The following is a 20938-nucleotide window of genomic DNA, read 5'->3' as shown; positions in this document are numbered from 1 at the left end:
CTGATTTAAGCCTCATTCACAAGTTAATGTTTTGGTCAGTGATTTTCATCTTGCTCTTTACCTGATTTAACTTTTTTATTAATTTCCATTTAGCAGAAAAGAATACTTAGGCTGACATCCTCTCTCTCTTGTTTGATCCCGCTGACCGGGTAGAGGAGCCTCTGTACATCATTGTCCCAACGCACATCGTTTCTGCTTCTCAGATTCAGCTTCCTCCAGGGAGGACATAAACTCATCAGCCCAGACGAAGGTTTATCCTCACCTGGAGACATAAGTCTAATGTAGCTGGGCACCCAGGACTTTGTATGACCATTGAGCTAATCTTGAGGAGCTATTGGTGGCCTTACCTACTCCCCAACCCAATGTCCAGGACTTTGTCACTGTCTGTGTGGGATTCGCTCATAACAAGTTACCCTGACAGAGGACTACATATTCGGTTTGGACTTCATAACCAATCTTACACGGTAACATGAGTGTTTGTAGACCATTTCTCCCAAATGGCGCATTTCCTTCCCTTACCAGAACTGCCTTCTGCTGTACAACTGGCCTGTTTGTTTATTTAGCCTATCTTTCGTTTTAACTTTCATTTCTTCCTCAACATATTGTTTCAGACAGGCGAGTAAAATTCATACATTTTAATTGCTGCATCAGCAAGTTCATGTAGGACAAAGGGTACTCTAGTACTTTTTGTAAAGGTCCACATACCTAGGTCTGTCCCAACACAATCAAAATGTCCCATTAGTGACACCTCACAAAGGTTATTTCCCTTAGTGTCCCCTCAGATGGTATGCTGCTCCTTTAGTGCCTACCACAGAGTATAATGTTATGCCCTCTTAATTACCCCCTCACAGAGTGCAGAGAAACCCCTTAATGCCTCCCCACACTGTGCTGCCCATGCAGTAAGATGCTCCTAAGTGGCCCCATCACAGTAGGATGTCTCCTAAGTGCCCCCTCACAGCAGTATGATCTCTTAAATGCCAACCGAACAAAGAGATCAAACGCCCCCATGGATTTATGACCCACATTGCCTCCAAAATACTCACCTACCCCACGTTCCTCCATAGTCATCTTCCTGCTTCACCATTTGCGAAGCAGACACCTCTTTTAATTCAACATAATGGACATTACTTTCGTTGGTCATTGGTAAAAATTCCCATACCAGAGGCCTTATCTTTTTGGATCAGTGGGTCTAACAATTTTTCTTAAATTTTTTTTAGATACTTGCCCACTCACAACTTTGGGCTCTCTCTTTTAAATGGTTTGGGCACAGGATTGACATAACGAGCCATTTTTGGAGGGTTTCTTGGTGTTATTTTTTGGTTATCAGTCTGGACTTGGTAAAGGATTGTGGAGTCTTTAAAGGGATTATTCAGGCTCCTGATGTTGATGACATCCTCAAGATAGGTAATTAATATCTGATCTATGAGGGTATGACATCCTGCTCCCCCACCAATCAACCTCTCTCTTGCAAGAAGTGCCTGAGAAATAGGTCATTCTAATTTGCTATACCCCATCAAAGCTGCTATAATCTGTTTTTCTGCCTGTGTACCAACTTCTGCCTGTTTCCCAGATTTTGACCCGTTGCCTTCTGACCTGACCCATGCCTGTTTATCTTTCTCATCTTTCAACTGTTTCCCGGATTTGTACATTCTCTGCCTGCCTTATATGTATTGTGCCTGATCTCCACACCTGTGTCTCTGGCCTCCATGGGTCAGCTGCCAACCACATCAAAACTATTTAAAAAAAATTAGCGGCCTTGTGGCTCCCCTGCAGCTAGGTCCAGATCCCTATATAGGGGTTAAAGGGTGAAAACCAGAGGACCGAAAGGATAATGCCCTCAGTCAAATCGGTTTGTTGTGTCTTAGGTTTAGGGAGGCATTAATATTGTGTACTCCTTCTTTATTCTCCAGGTGTGCTCCATTGTTCATGTGTTCTTTGCACTGGGGAGTTGTCTAATTTTTCACACAGGGGTAGCACTGTGGTTTCTGTCCTTGTTATATATATATATATATATATCCACGTGGATCAAAGACAACTCTAGCCAAAACTGAAAATGGTGAGCCATTGTTATTCTTATGTGCTATCTACATTTCAAGTAGCCAGTGATAAATCACTTCCAGAACATGTCCTTGTGACCCCAGTTGGTGACATTAACACTGCGCCAACTATGAAGTGTTCTTCCCAACCAGTGCTTTAAGTGGGCCAAAAGAGGTGCCGGTACTCTATTAGGCGCCGGTGCTCCCCCCCCCAATACTGAATTTATGTGTGTGTGTGTGTGATGAGGGGGGGGTCTGATGTGCAGGGGGGTACTGGTTCAGAGAGGAACGAATGTGCGGTGGTGGGGGGGGGGGTCCTGGTACATAGAGGAACTAATATATATATGTGTGTGATGGGGGGGTCTGATGTGCAGGGGGCCCCTGCACATCAGACCCCCCCATCACACACATATATATTAGTTCCTCTATGTACCAGGACCCCCCCCCCCCCACCACCGCACATTCGTTCCTCTCTGTACCAGTACCCCCCTGCACATCAGACCCCCCCCTCATCACACACACACACACATAAATTCCTCTCTGTACCAGTACCCCCCTGGCAGGGGGGTACTGGTACAGAGAGGAATTAATGTGTGTGTGTGTGATGAGTGGGGGGGGGGTCTGATGTGCAGGGGGGTACTGGTACAGAGAGGAACGAATGTGCGGTGGTGGGGGGGGTACTGTACTGGTACATAGAGGAACTAATATATATGTGTGTGATGGGGGGTCTGATGTGCAGAGGGGTACTGGTACAGAGAGGCACTAATGTGTGGTGGTGGTGGGGGGGGGGGGTACTGGTAAAGAGAGGAACTAATGTGTGTGATGAGGGGGGGGGGGGGGGTCTGATGTGCAGGGGGGTCCTGGTACATAGAGGAACTAATATATATGTGTGTGATGGGGGGGTCTGATGTGCAGGGGCCCCCTACACATCAGACCCACCCATCAGACACATATATATTAGTTCCTCTATGTACCAGTACCCCCCCCCCCCCCCCGCACATTCGTTCCTCTCTGTACCAGTACCCCCCTGCACATCAGACCCCCCCCCCCGCCCCCCTCATCACACACATTAATTCCTCTCTGTACCAGTACCCCCCTGCCAGGGGGGGGGGGGGTACTGGTACAGAGAGGAACTAATGTGTGTGGGGGGAGGGGGGGTGCCTGTCACCCACCAGTACTCTTCAGAAGTTGGATTCCAAAGCAAAGTCGATGTTCTTTGCTGCACCGTCCGACTCCTGACTCCAAGGAGGACCAGTCACTGGTCGCCGCACTGATCGCTCCACACAGGCGCGCGGGAAGGAGTTGACGTCACCTAACGTGAGGTCAACTCCCTGCCTGCGCCAGCCTGAGCCGTACTCTGCAACGACCCGCCCCCCTCCACTAGCTGCCCAGCCAACGACATTAGGGAGGAGATACTGCCAGCTCTCCGCTGCGCTCCGGTACCGGAAACCCACGTACTGGGCGCACGGAGAGGTGCTGGTACTCTCCAGGGCAATTTTTGGAAGTGGCGGTACTGAGTACCGCCGCGTTCCGGCCCACTTCAAGCACTGTTCCCAACAATTACCTGCTTGTTAGTGGAGGTGCATTTAGATACAGTGATCACCTCCACTATATGGGGATGAGAAATGGCTACTGCTATTGCCCATCCTCATACACATTCAGTAAAACAATGTCTGTGGTGTCTGTACGAAAGATCATTTCACCCGATGAAAGAGCATTTCGTTTGATCATCAGATGATCTGTGGCACCTTCACGCAAGCAGCAGATTATTGGAAACGAGCGCTGTAGGAACGTTCATTCCCAATAACCTGTCCAAGAAGTGGACACTGTGAATGCGCCTTAAATGTGACCTGCTATGAAATAGCTGAACACTACAGTTAGGGCGAGTCCATTGCAGGAATCGCGCTCCGTGTGTGAGTGTGATCCTCCGCTCTGGACTTGCAGGAGCGCACGGCATTATCATGATTTATAATGCTATGTGCCTCTGCTTGACCTTATTTCTACAGAATCATACCGACAGCTTTATGTCACTATGATTCTGTAGAAATAAGGTCAAGCAGAGACACAGAGCATTATAAGTCATGATAATGCCGTGCGCTCCTGCAAGTCCAGAGCGGAGGATCACACTCACACACGGAGCGCGATTCCCGCTCGTGTAAAACAGCCCTTAAAGGGGACACATCTGACAAATCTAATATAAAAAGGATAGATTATTTTTTATTTGATTCTGTGTTTCAATACTCAACCGGCATCTTCATTAGATCTTAAAAATGTAAGACAAACACATGGAGTTTAGCTAATACAAGGACTGTCGGATTTTGCCAATCCGTTTACAAAACGGTCACCCAATACGCAACCACTCTAGACATAAAAGTACAACAATAAACAGATTCAAAAAAATGTCTCTAAAATATACATAAAATTAAAACCTTCCTGGAAAACCCCTTTAAAGGGGTTGTCTCACCTCAGGCATTGGGGGCATATCGCTAGGATATGCCCCCAATATCTGATAGGTGCGGGTCCCACCTCTGGGACCCACACCTATCTTTAGAATATTGCCCGCAAAGTGAAAGGAGGGCGCACTGTGCATGTGTTGCTGCCCTCAATTCATTCCTATGGGAGCGCCGAAAATAGCCAAGTGGCGCTCTCGGCTAATTTCGGCAGTCCCATTGAAATAAATGGGAAGCGCATCGTGCAAGAGCAGCCACCACTCCATTTACTTTGATGGGGCTGACGGAAATAGCCGAGCCAGAGCTCGGCTATATTCAGCGCTCCTACAGGAATAAATGGTGGGCTGCCAGTCATGCGCGGTGCAATGTCCAACAGGCTCCGTTCTAAAGATAGATGCGGGTCCCAGAGGTGGGACCTAGACCTATCAGATGTTGGGAGCATATCCTAGTGATATGTCCCTAATGTCTCTAGCGAGACATACCCTTTACCCACCTACCTGTTTTGCCCGAGTCCAGATTGGGCAGTGGGAAAAGTAGCTAACGGGAGGGGGGAGGGCTGCTTTAGCTGCTGCCATCTCCTGAATGGTAGCAGCTAGAAACATGGTCTTGTTTGAAAGCTAACATTCCAGGCTTTCATAGAAGACCAAAATGACAGCTAAAGTCCAAGAAAAAGAGCAGAAATCACTGTTAGAAATCGAGTCGGGAATAATAGCGGGTAAAACCTGCTTTTACTTTCAGCTGCATTCACAGCATCCCGATTTCCCTGTCGTCCTAACCAGCAGCACAAGTAGGGATTCCTCCCCTGTGAAGCCGGTCAGGACAGGCGGAGTTTTTGTTGAAAGAAAATTACTGCCAAGTATCAATAATTAATTAAACCCACCCCTATATAGGGTTCCCCGGCAGGAGGTGCTTTTTTTCTGTACTGTGAGCTTAGGACAGGCGAGATTCCCAAGCTGGAGTCTCTTAAATTTGCTAAGTTACTGCCTTAGATACCTGCTGAGGTGCCCTGGGGCATCCCTCTTGGGTCCAGGCCCTTGTTCGTGTGGTGCCATCAGCATCTGGGATTTTCATTTTTCTCCGTGGCCGGCGCTCCTGCTGCGTCCCGGAAGTACGTCATGCTGCTGTTATTTCTATGGGGAAGCTCCAGATCTTCTGGGTAGGTCCGCTCCTGTCCTCGATATCTTAGGACGGGAGATAGAGGCATCCGCTGCCGACCGCACCGGAGTTCTAATACTTCGGGCGGCCAGCGCTCTAGTGGCGTTCCAGAAGTGCAGTCGGGCGCAGTGTTTTTTAGCCGTCAAGTTTCTTTTTCTCACCTCCTGTCCTCTTGTGTGTCTGAGGACAGGAGACAGGGGCCAACTAGAGGTATTATATTAGATTTTTTTAATACATTTCTGGAAGGGCCCCAGCTGAGTGAGGCCTTGCAGTCTGACCTCACTTCCGGGTAGGTGGTTAGCTCTGCCCTCTGGCTATTTAAGCCAGTCTGCCTAGCTCAGTGTGGCAGGAGTAAGGATTTACTCCAGTCACATTCGGAGCGGCTCTCTGGTGGTCAGCTGAAATCCTGCTAGGGTGCTACACTTGAGTCATCATGACATCTCCAGGTTCCGGACATGGGAAGTCCACTCAAAAACAGAGGCATCTTGCGTGCTCTAATTGTGGCACTCCATTGCCGGATTCATATGAATTCCACCGTTGCCCTGGGTGTCGACCCATGCCTCCCAGTACGGAGCCTACAGTCTGCGAGATATTCTTCTGGATGAAGGAGTTTATGGACACTTCCATTTCAGAGATAAAGAATGCGGTCTCTGGTAAGAGACCTAGACAGGCCTCTCCTGGTCCCGTCTCTATGTCCGAAGAGGTTATTTCGGTCAAGGATGTTTGCTCTTCTGAGGATGAAGGTTCGACTTTTCTTTTTCTGGCCGAAAAGACTCAACGTCTACTACGCTCCATCAGGTCAAGGGACCAAGATGTTGAGCAAGGGGAAGCTCCAGAGTCCACTTCCAGGGGGTCAAGGGCCTTTAAAGTGGATGAGTCCCTAAGGAAACTGATGAAGACAGAGTAGAAACACCCTGAAAAGGGTCCGGTTCTCACTAAAAGATTCAAATTAATGTTTCCTTTGCAGCAAAGAGTCTGATCTTTGGATACCACCTCCGAAAGTCGATATGGCTATATCTAAACTTTCTAAGAGGACCCTTGTGCCATCCGATGATGGCAGTAATCTCCAGGACCCACTGGACAGACTAGCGGAATGCACCCTTAGGCGCAATTATGCCGCCGCAGCTGTCTCAGCATCAGTTTCCATCGCTTCAAGCGAGGTAGCGAATTTTGTACACGCTCGCGTCCTTCGGATTCAATCCGATTTAGAATCGGGGGTGGCCAGAAATGATGTCCTGGACCAATTCAAGACCCTCCTCCTTGGTGTTGATTTCTTATGTGACGCTGCACCCCAAAATCTTAAGTTAGCAGCCAAGACTATGGCTCTTTCTTCAGCCAGTAGACGCTCTCTTTGGCTCAGACCGTGGGTGGCAGACAACACCTCAAAGTTTAATCTGTGTGGTCTCCCGTATGAGCCAGGAAGATTATTTGGGTCAGAGCTTGATCGCTTGATGGAGAGCTTGGCTGACAAGAAGGGGAGGTCCCTTCCACAATAGACCTTTCGAGGCCGAGGAAGAGCTAGAGGAGGGGGATATCAGAGTTCGTTCAGTTCCCAGAGAACCACAGACGCGGTAGAGGTCGCGGTCGTGGGAAGGACCGCAAGGCTGACCTATGACTCTCATCAGCCTTCTACAGGTCACCCTCTCCCACCCCCTCCAGTTCTGCTGCACATGGCACCATCTCCCAACCCTCCTCCAGTCAGAGCACGTTTAAGTTTTGGCTTCAAGAAATTCCGGATCCCTGGGTTTTGGATGTAGTGATATCCAGTAACAAAATAGAGTTTATTTCCCTGCCTCAGGAGAAATTTATCCGGACAAAACCCCTTGCCCACGACAAGCAGCTAGTCTTGGAAGACTCTGTTCTCCAGTATGTCCAAAAGAGAGCTCTAGAGGAGGTCCCCCCTCACGAGCAGGGTCGAGGGGTCTATTCCCCGTTTTTTCTTGTCCCAAAACCGTCGGGCGAGTGTCGGATGATTATCGACCTACGCTATCTAAATCGCTTTATCAAGCAGAAGCGCTTCCGGATGGAGACCATACACTCAGTGATCAATATTCTGAATCCCGGGGACCTTATGGTCACCATAGATCTGAAGGACACGTACCTTCATGTTCCCATCCATCCAGCACACAGGAAGTATCTGAGAGTTGCTGTATCTATAAAACGGTGTGGTGAAGCACTACCAGTTTGCTGTGCTGCCTTTTGGCATCTCTTCCGCCGCCCACACCTTCACCAAGGTTGTGGCTCCGGTTGTCGCCCAGCTCAGGCTTCAGGGTCCAGAGATCATCCCATACTTAGACGACTGGCTCATAAAAGCCGCCACTTTAGATGTCTTGCAATCTCACCTTCAGCTGGCTCTTCAAAAACTCTGCAACGCCTAGGCTGGCTTATAAATTGGGACAAGTCAGAAATTCTTCCTTCCACCATAAGGAAATTTCTGGGGTTTGTGATCACTTCCGATCACGACTCTTTCTCTTTCCCCGGAAAGGAAAGATCGTGTAGTAAGAGCAGCAGAGTTCCTTCTGGTACCCAGGCCAGTTTCCATCAGAACTCCTATGAAGATGTTGGGCCACATGTCAGCATCTACATCCCCTCCAAGAGGAAGTGTTAGGGTTTGGAATCGCAATTCCAGGGGTTTGAGCAAGACGCACTCCCTGTCCACCGAAGTCCGTTCCTCACTCAGGTGGTGGAGGAACCCATCAGATGGGAGGTCCTTGATTCAACCTCGTTGGATCACGTTGACCACGGACGCCTCCCTTCTAGGTTGGGGAGCCCATCTGAAGGAGAATCCAGTACAAGGTACTTGGAGTCCTTAAGAGAAACTTCTCTCATCCAATATGAGAGAGTTGAGAGCAGTCCATCTAGCTCTCAATCACTTTGCTCCTCTTATCTGCAACAGGGTGGTGAGAGTTCGTACCGACAATACGACTGTGGTCGCCTATATCAACAGACAGGGAGGCACAAGATCCCAACTACTCCTCAGGGAAGTGAGTTTAATTCTTTCCTGGGCAGAGACCAACCTATCCCACCTAACGGCGGTTCATATCAGGGGAGATCTCAACATAGTAGCAGATCGAGTCGAGGCCTTCCAGTTCCAGGCCAGTGGTCGCTGAACAAGGACATCTTCACCAGAATAACCCAGCGCTGGGGGACTCCAGAGATCGATTTGATGGCAACTCGACTAAACGCCAAGGTGAACAGGTTCTGCTCCCTTTACAAAGAGGACAATCCTGTAGCGATAGACGCTCTGTCCATAACATGGAGGTTCAGGCTGGCTTACGTATTCCCTCCAATTTCCATGATACCAAGGGTATTGATGAAAATCAAGCAAGACCAGACCCCAGTGATTGCCATCATCCCATTCTGGCCAAAGAGGTCTTGGTTCACCCAGCTCATACAGATGAGTCACGGTGTATATTGGAGATTTCCCCTTACGCAGGACCTAGTGTATCAGGACACAGGTCCCTGCCTAGATCTGAGGAGACTCAGTCTGACAGCCTGGAGATTGACCGGTCCCTACTAGATGCTAGAGGGTTTTCAGCGGAGGTCTTGAGAACTATTTCACACTCCAGAGCGGAGTCTACAAATAAGAAGTATTCCAGAATAAACAAGGTCTTCCTTCAATGGTGTGCTGATAAAGCGGTAGTAGCCTCAGATACTCCTCTTTCAGCTATTTTGCAGTTTCTTCAAGATGGTCTGGACAAGGGTCTAAGCCCATCTACACTCAGAGTCCATATCTCTGCTTTATCTGCCTGTCTTGGCAGATCCCTTTCTCAAGACCCCCTAATCAGGAGGTTCCTTAAAGGAGCTGAGAGGCTTAAACCTAGCATCCTGAGACCAATCCCGGACTGTGATTTATCTGTTGTTCTAAAGGGGTTATGTTCTTCCCCATTTGAACCTTTTGAAAGTGTTGACCTTAGGTTTTTGTCCCTAAAGGTCACCTTTCTGTTGGCCATTACCTCGGCAAAAGAGGATTGGAGAACTCAAGGCCCTAGGGGCCTCTGAGCCATACATATTGTTTCTTCAGGACAAGGTCCTGCTAAGATTCCTTCCGACCTTTGTACCAAAAGTCCCGTCTTTCAGGAATACCAATCAGACAATATCTTTACCAGTTCTCTGTCCTTCTCCATCATCTCCAGAAGAAGAAATGTTACATACCTTGGACATCCCTAGAGTCCTAAGAACTGTCGGCTTCAGAGGGTCCGAAAATCTCCTCTTGTCTTATGCCAGTAAAAACAAAAAGGTCTGAAAGCCTCTAAACTTTTCTTGAGCAGGTGGGTAAAAGAGGCTATCCGGGTAGCTTTCCTATCTCAGGATTTGGCTCCTCCATCCTTTGTGACTGCCCATTCCACCAGGGCAGTCTCCACTTCCTATGCCGAGAAGAAGCTGATTCCGCTAAACCAGATCTGTGCTGCCACTTCCTGGAGCTCCCAGAGCACCTTTATTAGACATTATCGTCTAGATTCTAGACTGTCTGAGGGAGTGGCCTTTGGACAGTCTATTCTAAGTGCCGCTGTTTCTTAAAAAAAAAAAAAAAAGGGGTCCCTCCCAATTTGTGTGTAGTACTCCTTGCTAAATCCCCACTTGTGCTGCTGGTTAGGACGACAGGGAAACGTTAATTTTTTACGTAAATTTGTTTTCCCTTAGTCCTAACAGCAGCACACAAGTTTCCCACCCAATCTCAGTTATTAGTTCTACTTGCTAAAAAAAGCACCTCCTGCCGGGGCGGGGAACCCTATATAGGGGTGGGTTTAACTAATTAATTATTGATACTTGGCAGTAATTTTCTTTCAACAAAAATTCCGTCTGTGCTGACCGGCTTCACAGGGGAGGAATCCCCACTTGTGCTGCTGTTAGGACTAAGGGAAAACAAATTTACGTTAAAAAATTACGTTTCTATCATTTATATCTTCCCCTGTACTGAACATATTGCTGTCATTCTGGTATTGTCTGAATGCCAGCTTTCAAACAAGACCAGTTGCATGTTTCTAGCTGCTAACATTCAGGAGATAGCAGCATCTAAAGCAGCCCTCCCCCTCCAGTTAGCTACTTTTCCCACTGCTGGAGCTGGACTCCGGCAAAACATTTAGGTGTTTAAAGCATCCTGAGGAAGCAGGTCTTACAATGGAAGTCCACACCCCAATTTTAAAGAGAGTTTGTCACCAGTTCGATGAAAGCAAAAACTGGTCACAGAGACCCCCAGAAAAAATACTGGGTCACTTACTTGAAATGACCCAGCCATTTTGCTAAAATCAGTATTGAGCAGCTTCAGCTGGAGTCCACTCATTTACATTAGCTCCATATAAGTGAATGAAGCACTTCACTTGTGTGAAGTGCTTCCCTTTAATTTCGATGGGACTTTCAAAAACAGCCGATTACACCGCTTGGCTATTTTTTCCAGTCCCAAAGAACTTAATGGAAGGCAGATGCACATCTCCTTTTCTTTGCGGGATCCATTTTAGAGATAGGTGCGGGTCCAGCGGTGTGACCCACACCTATCAGACGTTGGGGACATATCCTAGCGATATGCCCCCAGTGTAGGAGATGGGCTAACCTCCTAAGTTTTACATAGTACGAAATCCTTAAGCAGCAAGTCCTATAATTGAGCTCCTTACCTGACACACTCCTACAATTTGATCATTAGAATAGTTTCTCACCTGTGTGACTTCTTGTTAAAACTCCAAGATCTGGTTTACTAATAAAACATTTCCACATTCTGAACATGAATATGGCTTCTATCCTGTGTAAATTCTTTCAACAATACCCGATTTTTGGCTAAAATGTTTCCAACATTCAGGGCATGACAATAGCTTTCTCCCCTGTGTGAGTTCTCTGATGTTTAGCAAGATGTGACCTATACTTAAAATATTTCCCACATTCTGAACATGAAAACGGCGTTTCTCCTGTGTGACTTCTCTGATGTATCACAAGACATGATTTATAGTTAAAACACTTCCCACATTCTGAACATGAAAATGGCTTCTCCCCTGTGTGAATTCTTAGATGTTCCTTAAGATTTGATTTCTGACTAAAACACTTTCCACATTCAGGACATGAGAATGGCTTCTCACCTGTGTGAGTTCTCTGATGTATTGCAACACTCGTTCTACAGTTAAAAAATTTACCACATTCAGAACATGAAAATGGCTTCTCTCCTGTGTGACTTCTTAGATGTTGCACAAGATTTGATTCCTGATAAAAACACTTTCCACACTCTGGACATGAAAATGGCTTCTCCCCTCTGTGAGTTTTCACATGATAAGCAAGAGCCGATCTATCGGCAAAACATCTTCCACATTCTGAGCATGAATACGGCTTCTCTCCTGTGTGACTTCTCTGATGTACAACAAGATTGGCTTGACTTCTAAAATATTTTCCGCATTCTGGACACAGAAAAGGCTTCTCCCGTGTGTGACTGATTAGATGACACATAAGATGTGAGTTATAGGCAAAACATTTCTTACATTTAGGACATGAAAATGGCTTCTCCCCTGGGTGAGTTTTTTGTGCCTCAAGATGGTGCTTCATAGAAAATGGTTTCTCTTCTTTGTGAATTCTCTCATGCATGGAAAGATGAGATTTCTCTTTAAAATGTTTTCCACTTTCAGAACTTGCAAAATTTTCATCCAATCTTGTCTTGCTAATTTGTGGCTGATTATCTTGTACTTTATAACAGGCAGATAACTGCCGATGTCCATCGGGGCCACTTGTACGTTCGTCACCTGAGAAAAAGAGACACATTATTCGTAACCAAAATCATTGATATTTTATCATTTCCATGTCATAAATCCGTTCAACGTGCAACGTATGGAAGTTTAGAAAATCAAGATAAGAGGTTTTCAAGTTCTCAGTAAAGCGATGTCAATACCAGTCAGCCATATATTAAATTAAAAATATATATTTGCTAATAAAATTGGGACATATATTATAAGAAAGCTTTCAGATTAGTCTAACACATTAAACTGCTGCTATAAAGTGCCAGTTATAGGCTCCTAATTCCTTAGAAACTCGACTTACATTTACAAGAATAAAAGGGTTGTTCCATCAGAGGCAAGCCCTTTCAGCTCCAAGCTGCACCAAGTATTCATATATATAGTACAGTATATAGTTTTATGGCTTTTGTTTTTACAGCATTCCCTATGAGATAAAACTGACCTGTTCCCTTCATTCTCTGGGTCAGTACGATTACAGAGATACCACATTTATATCGTTTTATGGGTTTTGTTTTTATGACGTTTCCTATGAGATAAAACTGACCTGTTCCCTTCATTCTCTGGGTCAGTATGATTACAGCGATACCACATTTATAAGGTTTTATGGGTTTTGTTTTTACAATGTTCCCTGTGAGAGAAAACTGACCCGTTCTCTTCATTTTCCAGGTCAGTACGATTATAGGGATACCACATTTATAAGGTTTTATGGGTTTTGTTTTTATGATGTTTCCTATGAGATAAAACTGACCCGTACCCTTCATTCTCCGGGTCAGTACGATTAGTGATACCACAGTAATATAGATTTTCTTGTGTTTTAATACTGAAAAGAAAATTTAAACTTCGGAAACATTTTTTTCTTTTTATCTCCATATCCTATTGTAGTTTTTATTCTGGAGTGCGTATGACTTTTTGATCAATACGTTTAGATTTTAACAGTTTAGTCATTTTGGGATGTGGTGATGCCCATGATGTTTAGTTTTCATTTTTATTCTAAATACGGGGAAGGTGGGGGTGATCAGAATTTATGAAAGCGTGGGTTTCTTCACAGAGACCCAGGCTATTGCAGACAATCACTGCACAGCAGAGCTGATCAGGTCCCGTGAGACCAGCACTCCCTGGGAAAGTTGCCTCAGATGATAATTTATATCAGTGTGATATATAGCTGAGTGTGCTCTGCCTACTTATCAGGGGTCTTCTGGTATCGAGGCAACAAGTCGAGATCTGCTGGCCGGAGACGTACCAATTGTAGTGGGCACACTATATATGTGGGTTCTGCTCTGCTTGAATTTCGATGCCCATACAGCATGGAGATGGGTATTGAGTAGAGAAGCTTCCCATCCAAACTGAGGTCACCTTGCTGTGGTGGGTGGACACAAATATTTTGGAACAAAATATGTTTGCTAAGCACTTCATGTTTGTATGCATCGTATATGTGGTATTAGTTTATATACAGATCATATCCTTTATGTTTATAGAGTCCTCATATATTTTGCTTATGACCATGTGCCCCAGCGTATTTACTTCATACTACAGGATGTGCCGATCACTTCTGTTTCTGTTCTTCGTGAGTCTAGATGACCCCCAAACCTGGAGTCTCTTCTATAATCGGGAAGGTCTCCTCTTACCTGGCGACGTGAGGAGCTGGTGATTCTCCATCATGACGTCCTGATGATCCAGTAGGACATTCAGCTTCTCCCCTGGACAGTCCTGGGAATACAGAGGACTGGGACACCTCTCTGGTGGATTTCTCTGACTGGATCCATCTATAGGAAATATACACAGTGACCGAATACATTGTCTATATCTGAAGATCAGTGGGGGTGAGTCTAGGTGACCCTAAAACCTAGTCTCTCCTCTATAATCTGGAAGGTCTCCTCTTACCTGGTGATGTGAGGGGCTTGTGATTCTCCATCATGACGTCCTTGTACAGATCCTTGTGTCCTTCTAAATACTCCCACTCCTCGATGGAGAAATAGACAACGACATCCTGACACCTTATAGGAACCTGACAACACAATGATACAGTCATTATCAGACACCCCCTTGGTGTTATTGTATAATGTCCCAGCAGCGCTCACCTCTCCGCTCAGCAGGTCAGTGATCCTGTTGGTAAGTTCTAGGATCTTCTGCTCATGTATCAGGGAATGAGGTGGAGGCTCGGTGATGAGGCTATGTGTCTTTTTCTGTCCTCTTGAAGCACGAGGTGTCACATTCTCATCAGACGACTTCTTCACTACTGTGTAATCCTGTGTATGAGGAGACGCCGATCACTACAGAGATTTTAAGAAGTCTTCACCTTTCCAGACATTTACCTGGTTTATTACTAGAGGTAAGAGTGATGTCATGTGAGACTCTCACCTCTCCAGTTATCAAGGAGATGATCTCCAGGGCGAGGTCTAATATCCTTGTAGCCACGTGGTATCTGTCCTGGTCCATCCTTGGTGGGTCACTGGCAGAAAGGATCATCGCCTTACAAAGAAGACTTTATCTGTGAGAGTCCTGTTTATAAGGCCGGTGTCCTCTATCAGTCACTGGCTGTGAAGGTAATTCAATAATTATTTCTAGTGTTAATTGATCAGATCACAGGTCAGAGAGAAAGAGCTGAGAAGATGTATAATGTAAGCCTGCTTAGTGGAGAGATGAGTGGAACTTTTGAGATTCCGTTTGTTTCAGACTTGCCAAATTTTTCACCACAATTGCTCCAATTGCCCTGGAGATTGGTATATTACACCCTCTAATCTCCCAGGACTCAGAAAACAAAGGGTTAACAGTTTTTCTAACTGTGCGACTGGTACTCTCACTTTCTGCAGTCATCTAATAATCTACTAAGAGTCATAAACCCTTATCTAAGCCCCACTCTTATCAGCGAGATGAGGGTTGTTTATGATGTCAGAGATAAGGAACTGTCTGCTCCCCAGATGACCCAGGAGAGCGTCTCATCTCTGTACAGAAACAACTATGCATTATTGTTAATAAAGCCCCAATTGGAAAAAAAAAAGATGTTTAGTTAAAAATAAGTACAATGCAATAATAAATAAAAAAATTGCCCCAAAAGGTGTACATAGCCTTTAAGCTGTTAAACGCATTGACAGAAAATCCTATCAGAGTGACGCTGACAGACAGAGCTAGGGCTGCACTAAACCATTATGTTAGTAATCGAGTATTCTATAGATAATGTTTTACGATTAATCGAGTAATCTAATAAGAAAAAATGAATTAATAGACTGTTTTCCTTTATAAAAACTCAGAAGACCCCTTGCCATTAGTCCTCTACACCCTTCGTTCCCCCCTGTGCGATGAGCCCAAGTGCATTAGTTCCCCCCAGTGCCATCAGCTCCACTATCCCCCAGTGCCATCAGCTCCACTATCCCCCAGTGCCATCAGCTCCACTATCCCCCAGTGCCATCAACATTCCCCAGTGCCATCAGGTCCGTTCCCCCAGTGCCATCAGCTCTCTCCCACAAGTGCCATCAGCTCTCCCCCACCCCAGTGCCATCAGCTCTCCCCCACCCCAGTGCCATCAGCTCTCCCCCACCCCAGTGCCTTTAGCTCTCCCCACCCCATAGCCATCAGCTCTCCCCCACCCCAGTGCCTTTAGCTCTCCCCACCCCATAGCCATAATCTCTCCCCCCCCATTGTGCCATCAGCTCTCCCCCCTTGTGCCATCATCTCTCACCCGCCCCATAGCCATCATCTCTCACCCGCCCCATAGCCATCATCTCTCACCCGCCCCATAGCCATCATCTCTCCCCCCATTGTGCCATCAGCTCTCCCCCACTCCAGTGCCTTTAGCTCTCCCCACCCCATAGCCATAATCTCTCCCCCCCATTGTGCCATCATCTCTCCCCCCATTGTGCCATCATCTCTCACCCGCCCCATAGCCATCATCTCTCACCCGCCCCATAGCCATCATCTCTCACCCGCCCCATAGCCATCATCTCTCCTCCCATTGTGCCATCATCTCTCACCCACCCCATAGCCATCATCTCTCACCCGCCCCATAGCCATCATCTCTCACCCGCCCCATAGCCATCATCTCTCCTCCCATTGTGCCATCATCTCTCACCCACCCCATAGCCATCATCTCTCACCCGCCCCATAGCCATCATCTCTCCCCCCATTGTGCCATCAGCTCTCCCCCACTCCAGTGCCTTTAGCTCTCCCCACCCCATAGCCATAATCTCTCCCCCCCATTGTGCCATCATCTCTCACCCGCCCCATAGCCATCATCTCTCACCCGCCCCATAGCCATCATCTCTCCCCCCATTGTGCCATCATCTCTCACCCGCCCCATAGCCATCATCTCTCCCCCCATTGTGCCATCAGCTCTCCCCCCATTGTGCCATAGTCTCTGCTGCCCTGCTCCTCCTGACACCCGGATTGACCAGCCTCAATGGTTGCTATGACGCTGTGCACTCCGGGCGCCCAGCCTTAGTCGCACCCCCACCAACTTACCTTTCCAGCAGGGGCGCCACCGACACTCCATCGTTCCGCGCTGCTCTGAGTCAGGAGGTCAGTGCAGCGCGGGACCATGTGTAGTGTCCCACTAGGTAGGGGTGGGCACTACACAAGGGTCAATTGGGTCACGTGTTACTTCTACTCCTAAGGGACAGTAATATTATATTTAACTATGTACTTTAATGTATTTTCTATGTGCTTTTGTATGCAATGTTTCCCCTGTGTCATGCATAGCAGGCCTATGAGGGTGTAGTTAGGCATCCTAGACACTAGAGGGAGATAGGGAGCCCCTAGTATAAATCTTCAGGCCCAGACAGGGAGGAGTTAGATCATAGTCAGGAGTTTGTGGAGACAGAAGTGAGAAGGCACCAGCCAGAGATATGCTGAGGGCCTCCTCCTGACATGCAGCTAGACAGCCCAGGCTACTAGCCACAACCAGGAGGATAGTGAGGAACCCTAGCCTGCCTGTAGATCAAGTGAGCCTCAGTTAGCTCAGAAGAGTCACCCCAAGAGAAGAGATGAGCCTCCTGGGAGAAACCTGCAGCATCCCTCACAAGAGGAACAGTACAACCAGCTCAGATAAGTAACCTGATGGACAGAGGTACTATAAGATAGAAGCAAGGGTCAATACGGGAGGAAGATTTATTACCAAGGATTAAAAGCCAGAATTTAGGCATCCGGGCCTTGGGATACAGCCAGCTAGAATAGCTGTGGAGATAGTGCAGCCTGGTCTGTGAGGCATTAACTGTTTACCCTCCAAGTATCTTGCAAGATTATTCCTGCCATTATTGAATGTAAGCCTGCTTGTGGAACATTGATATAAGGAACTGCATCATCATTATCAACTGTCTGTATAAAGTTTGGACTGTTTAAAGTAAAGCAACATTTGGTTCACTATACCACCTGTGTACCTCACTTATTGCTTCTGGAAATCGGTGTGCCACCGTTACAGGCACTGGCATCATGATCCTTAAAGGGACCTTGCTCCAGGCACTCAAAATACCTGTAACATCCAGGGCACCTCATCCACCATCAGGCCTGGTCCCTACATACCGAGTGTGCCCCAGAGGAACTGTGTCTACCTCTCCTTCACTGCCGCATGCCTGCCCAGGGTTCTCCAATACAGTGAGCAACCCTCGATTGCCCATAACCGTGACCTCGCTTCGCTATACCCTGCAGGTCTGGCGTGCTGCACATGGACGTGCTGTGAAGTGTCTGGAGGCCCCCTGCTGGAAAGGCGAGTATTCCAAGCGCAGCGATTCACTCCCGCTCTGTGGTCACATGACACAAACAAATCTTCGATGCAAAGAATTTTTGTGTCGAATTACTCGATTTAATCGAGTAATGGTTTCCGCCCTACACATAGCTGTGGGTAAACGCATGGCTGACGGTGTTCGCACATAGCGCGTTTAATATCAGGCTGCGCCGGAACAGGCGTTCTGCTTTTTCATATTCCAAAGTTTTCTCAGGGCCACATATTTTATTATAGGTGTCGCATGATGGAATAGAGGACAAGATGGAGTTTGAGCAGGAGAAGAAGCTGATGAGGAGGACACCTCGCTGTCCTCCTTCCTGCGGGCCGGTGGCCACAAAGACCAGGAGAAGAAGGCCAGACTTGTCTGACTGAGAATGCCGCCTCATGCGCTGCAGTAGAGCCCATGTTTGTGGCTGCCCTCCGTTTGTTTTAACCCTGCAGCTCTTGCACACGGCTGTGGTTTTGTGCGCCCGCCTTGTGGAGATAAAGCCATATGGGAGTTGCTCGAGCTTGGCCTAGGTGTGGCACGTTCTGATCCTGGGTCCACAGTAGCATCACCAGTGACCGAGCTGACCACAACAGAAGCAGATCTGGTCTTGCCAGTTCTTTTGGCCGTACATTGCTTCCACTCCGCCACTAACATTCTGCTCTAAAGTCTCCTCCTCAGCACTCCGACCCGGCTCCCAGGTCCTGTCCAACACAACCGTCAACATAGTCCTCACCCTCCCCGCTACCTGTATCAGACTGTGACATCCCATGGCGGGCTCCTGGCCCAGCATACCACTGTCTCCACCACCGCGGCTACAAGTGCCCTCAGCACGACCACCAACACAACCAAAGAAGATGCTTCACTAGGAGAGGCAGTGGAGACCCCACTGAAAGGCTTCTCTGGGGCTGCACGGAGGAGGAGGAGAAATGTTGTGACCCCTGGGTACAAGGCACAGGGTCGGACTCTGAAGTCCACGTCATCCTTCTGCGACTGAGATGAGGAGTGAGCCATCCAATCCACAATCTCCTTCTCCTCAATGATTATGTTGAGCCTTTCAGAAGCCACGGAGACCTGTGGCCTACTACTAGTACTTCTGGCCAGATATCTGGTGGTGCTACTACCCATATTCTGGCTCTGGGAGGACAAGGCCTGAGACTTACGCATTGAACCCTTCCGTATTCCAGACATTTTGTTGTTATGAAGCCTAATGAAAACTCACGATTCTCCTAAATGGAATGTCCCAGGTTCGGTACACAGTCCCACAAACTATGGAACGGTTATTCCAAAATTACAAGTGTCTTTCTGTAACTTAAAGACAAGGGTGCGATTCTTGTAAATGTCCTTCCCCTTCTAAAAACACCAGTAACACTGATATTGGCAATTTACTCTGGAAGAATGCTTCATTGGTGCTGGTACCTACCTTCTGTGTGATTTCTGTTTAAAAACACAGTTTCAGAAAAGACCTTTCTCTACTGGAAAACACACATTGCAAATTTGTAATAGGATTACCCCTCCCCCCTCCCCAGTAAGATTTGACTACTGTTATATTTATATTTAAAAATCCAGTTTCAGACCTTTCTTTACTGCAAAACATAGGTTACAAACTAGTAATGCCGTTATCCTTCCCCAAAACCGACACTATAATGACGCGGGTGAGGCCTCATGCACACGACCGTTGCTGTGGTCCGCATCAGAGCTGCAATTGCTGAGCAGCAGAATGCTATGGGGTACTGTGCTGCCAATTATATATATATATATATATATATATTATTTTTTTTTGGGGGGGGCGGGTAAAAACAAACAGCTGACTCTCTGTTTAAATGAGAAAAAATGAATATTTTTTCATGCAGATTTCTGGTTTTGTAGCACAGAAGAGCAAGAATGAGGTTCTGCAGCAGCTGTATTATTAGCACTGTGCCCCAGCCCCTCGCTCACTCGCACACCTGCTTTCACCCATCAAAGTCCCTCGATCTCCCTGCACTGTCCCTGTCACGCTGGAGGAGATGCTTGTGCCACTGCATAGACCCGTCCACCCTCATTAAAGGGGTTGCCTCACCTCAGACATTGGGGGCGTAGCGCTAGGATATGCCCCCAATGTCTGATAGGTGCGTGTACCACCTCTCTCTAGAGCGGAGCCCCACATAGTGAAGGAGGGCGCGCTGCGCAAGTGCTGCCGGCCTCTATTCATTCCTACAGAAGCACCGAACGTAGCTGAGCAGCGCGCAGTCTAATTCTCTATAACGGAACCTGCAAAGTGAAGGAGGGCGCGCCGCAAGCGCAGCCACCGCGCCATTCACTTCTATGGGGGTCGGCTATTTACAGCGCTCCCATAGGAATGAATGGCGCGGTGGCTGCGCTTGCGGCGCGACCTCCTTCATGTTGCGGGCTCCGTTATAGAGAATTAGACTGCACGCTGCTCAGCTCTTTTCGGATGGCGACATGTCCTCCCAGGGTCATGTGACCACCCTTCGTCCTCCTCCCACGCCTGTGCTGACCACCCGCTACTGCTCCGGAATGTCCATATTCCAGGTGGGTCAGCCCCGGAATATGGATCTTAATACCCAGCTGTCGGCACAGACGTGATGTGACCACATCACAATAAAGCATCTCCTGAGAAGTACCCAGCTTTCCCAGGATCTGATCCGTCCAGCAGCGCTGCGGAATCCTCCCGGCAGACGGCAGCACAACACCATAAGGGGGCGGCTCCTCACAGGGGGCTCTATATGGGAAGACCCCCCCACCCCCCATTACATTAACAATCCGTAACCATAGGCAGCGCCAAATATTTTATTTGTGATATCTGACCTTGTAATCCTGCCTGTGATGATAATGAGAAGACTGCTGAAAAGTTATCTGCACAAAATAGAATGTCTGCCCCTGTTGAA

The 20938-nt window shown here is 47.4% G+C and overlaps 4 protein-coding genes across 4 annotated transcripts in view; 1 reads left to right on the top strand and 3 right to left on the bottom strand.

Annotated features, from left to right (window-relative positions):
• Positions 1–20938, top strand: part of LOC120996578 — a 625207-nt gene that overhangs the window by 290900 nt on the left and 313369 nt on the right. The gene's annotated exons all lie outside the window — the stretch shown is intronic.
• Positions 1–20938, bottom strand: part of LOC120996580 (zinc finger protein interacting with ribonucleoprotein K-like) — a 655167-nt gene that overhangs the window by 440363 nt on the left and 193866 nt on the right. The gene's annotated exons all lie outside the window — the stretch shown is intronic.
• LOC120996583 (oocyte zinc finger protein XlCOF6.1-like) overlaps positions 1–20938 on the bottom strand; it is a 166979-nt gene that overhangs the window by 118313 nt on the left and 27728 nt on the right. The gene's annotated exons all lie outside the window — the stretch shown is intronic.
• On the bottom strand, positions 10658–14278 carry LOC120996588 (gastrula zinc finger protein XlCGF17.1-like). The gene is made up of 3 exons (XM_040426618.1): positions 14233–14278; positions 13977–14114; positions 10658–12360 (listed from the first exon to the last, which is right to left on the bottom strand). The coding sequence occupies exons 1-3, from the start codon at positions 14264–14266 to the stop codon at positions 11432–11434; spliced, it is 1101 nt and encodes a 366-aa protein (XP_040282552.1). The 5' UTR covers positions 14267–14278; the 3' UTR covers positions 10658–11431.

This window comes from Bufo bufo, chromosome 3, assembly GCF_905171765.1.
Source record: "Bufo bufo chromosome 3, aBufBuf1.1, whole genome shotgun sequence".
Classification (NCBI taxonomy): Eukaryota; Metazoa; Chordata; class Amphibia; order Anura; family Bufonidae; genus Bufo; species Bufo bufo.
This window is presented reverse-complemented; position numbering and strand designations above follow the sequence as displayed.

Bases quoted from the DNA above. Each gene is read 5' to 3' on its own strand.
- LOC120996588 (XM_040426618.1), bottom strand. From the start codon at position 14,266: ATGATGGAGAATCACAAGCCCCTCACATCACCAG. The intron at 14,115-14,232 runs GTAAGAGGAGAC...TATTTCCTATAG, and splicing joins CAAGCCCCTCACATCACCAG to ATGGATCCAGTCAGAGAAAT. The intron at 12,361-13,976 runs GTAAGAGGAGAC...TCTTTTTCTCAG, and splicing joins CCAGCTCCTCACGTCGCCAG to GTGACGAACGTACAAGTGGC.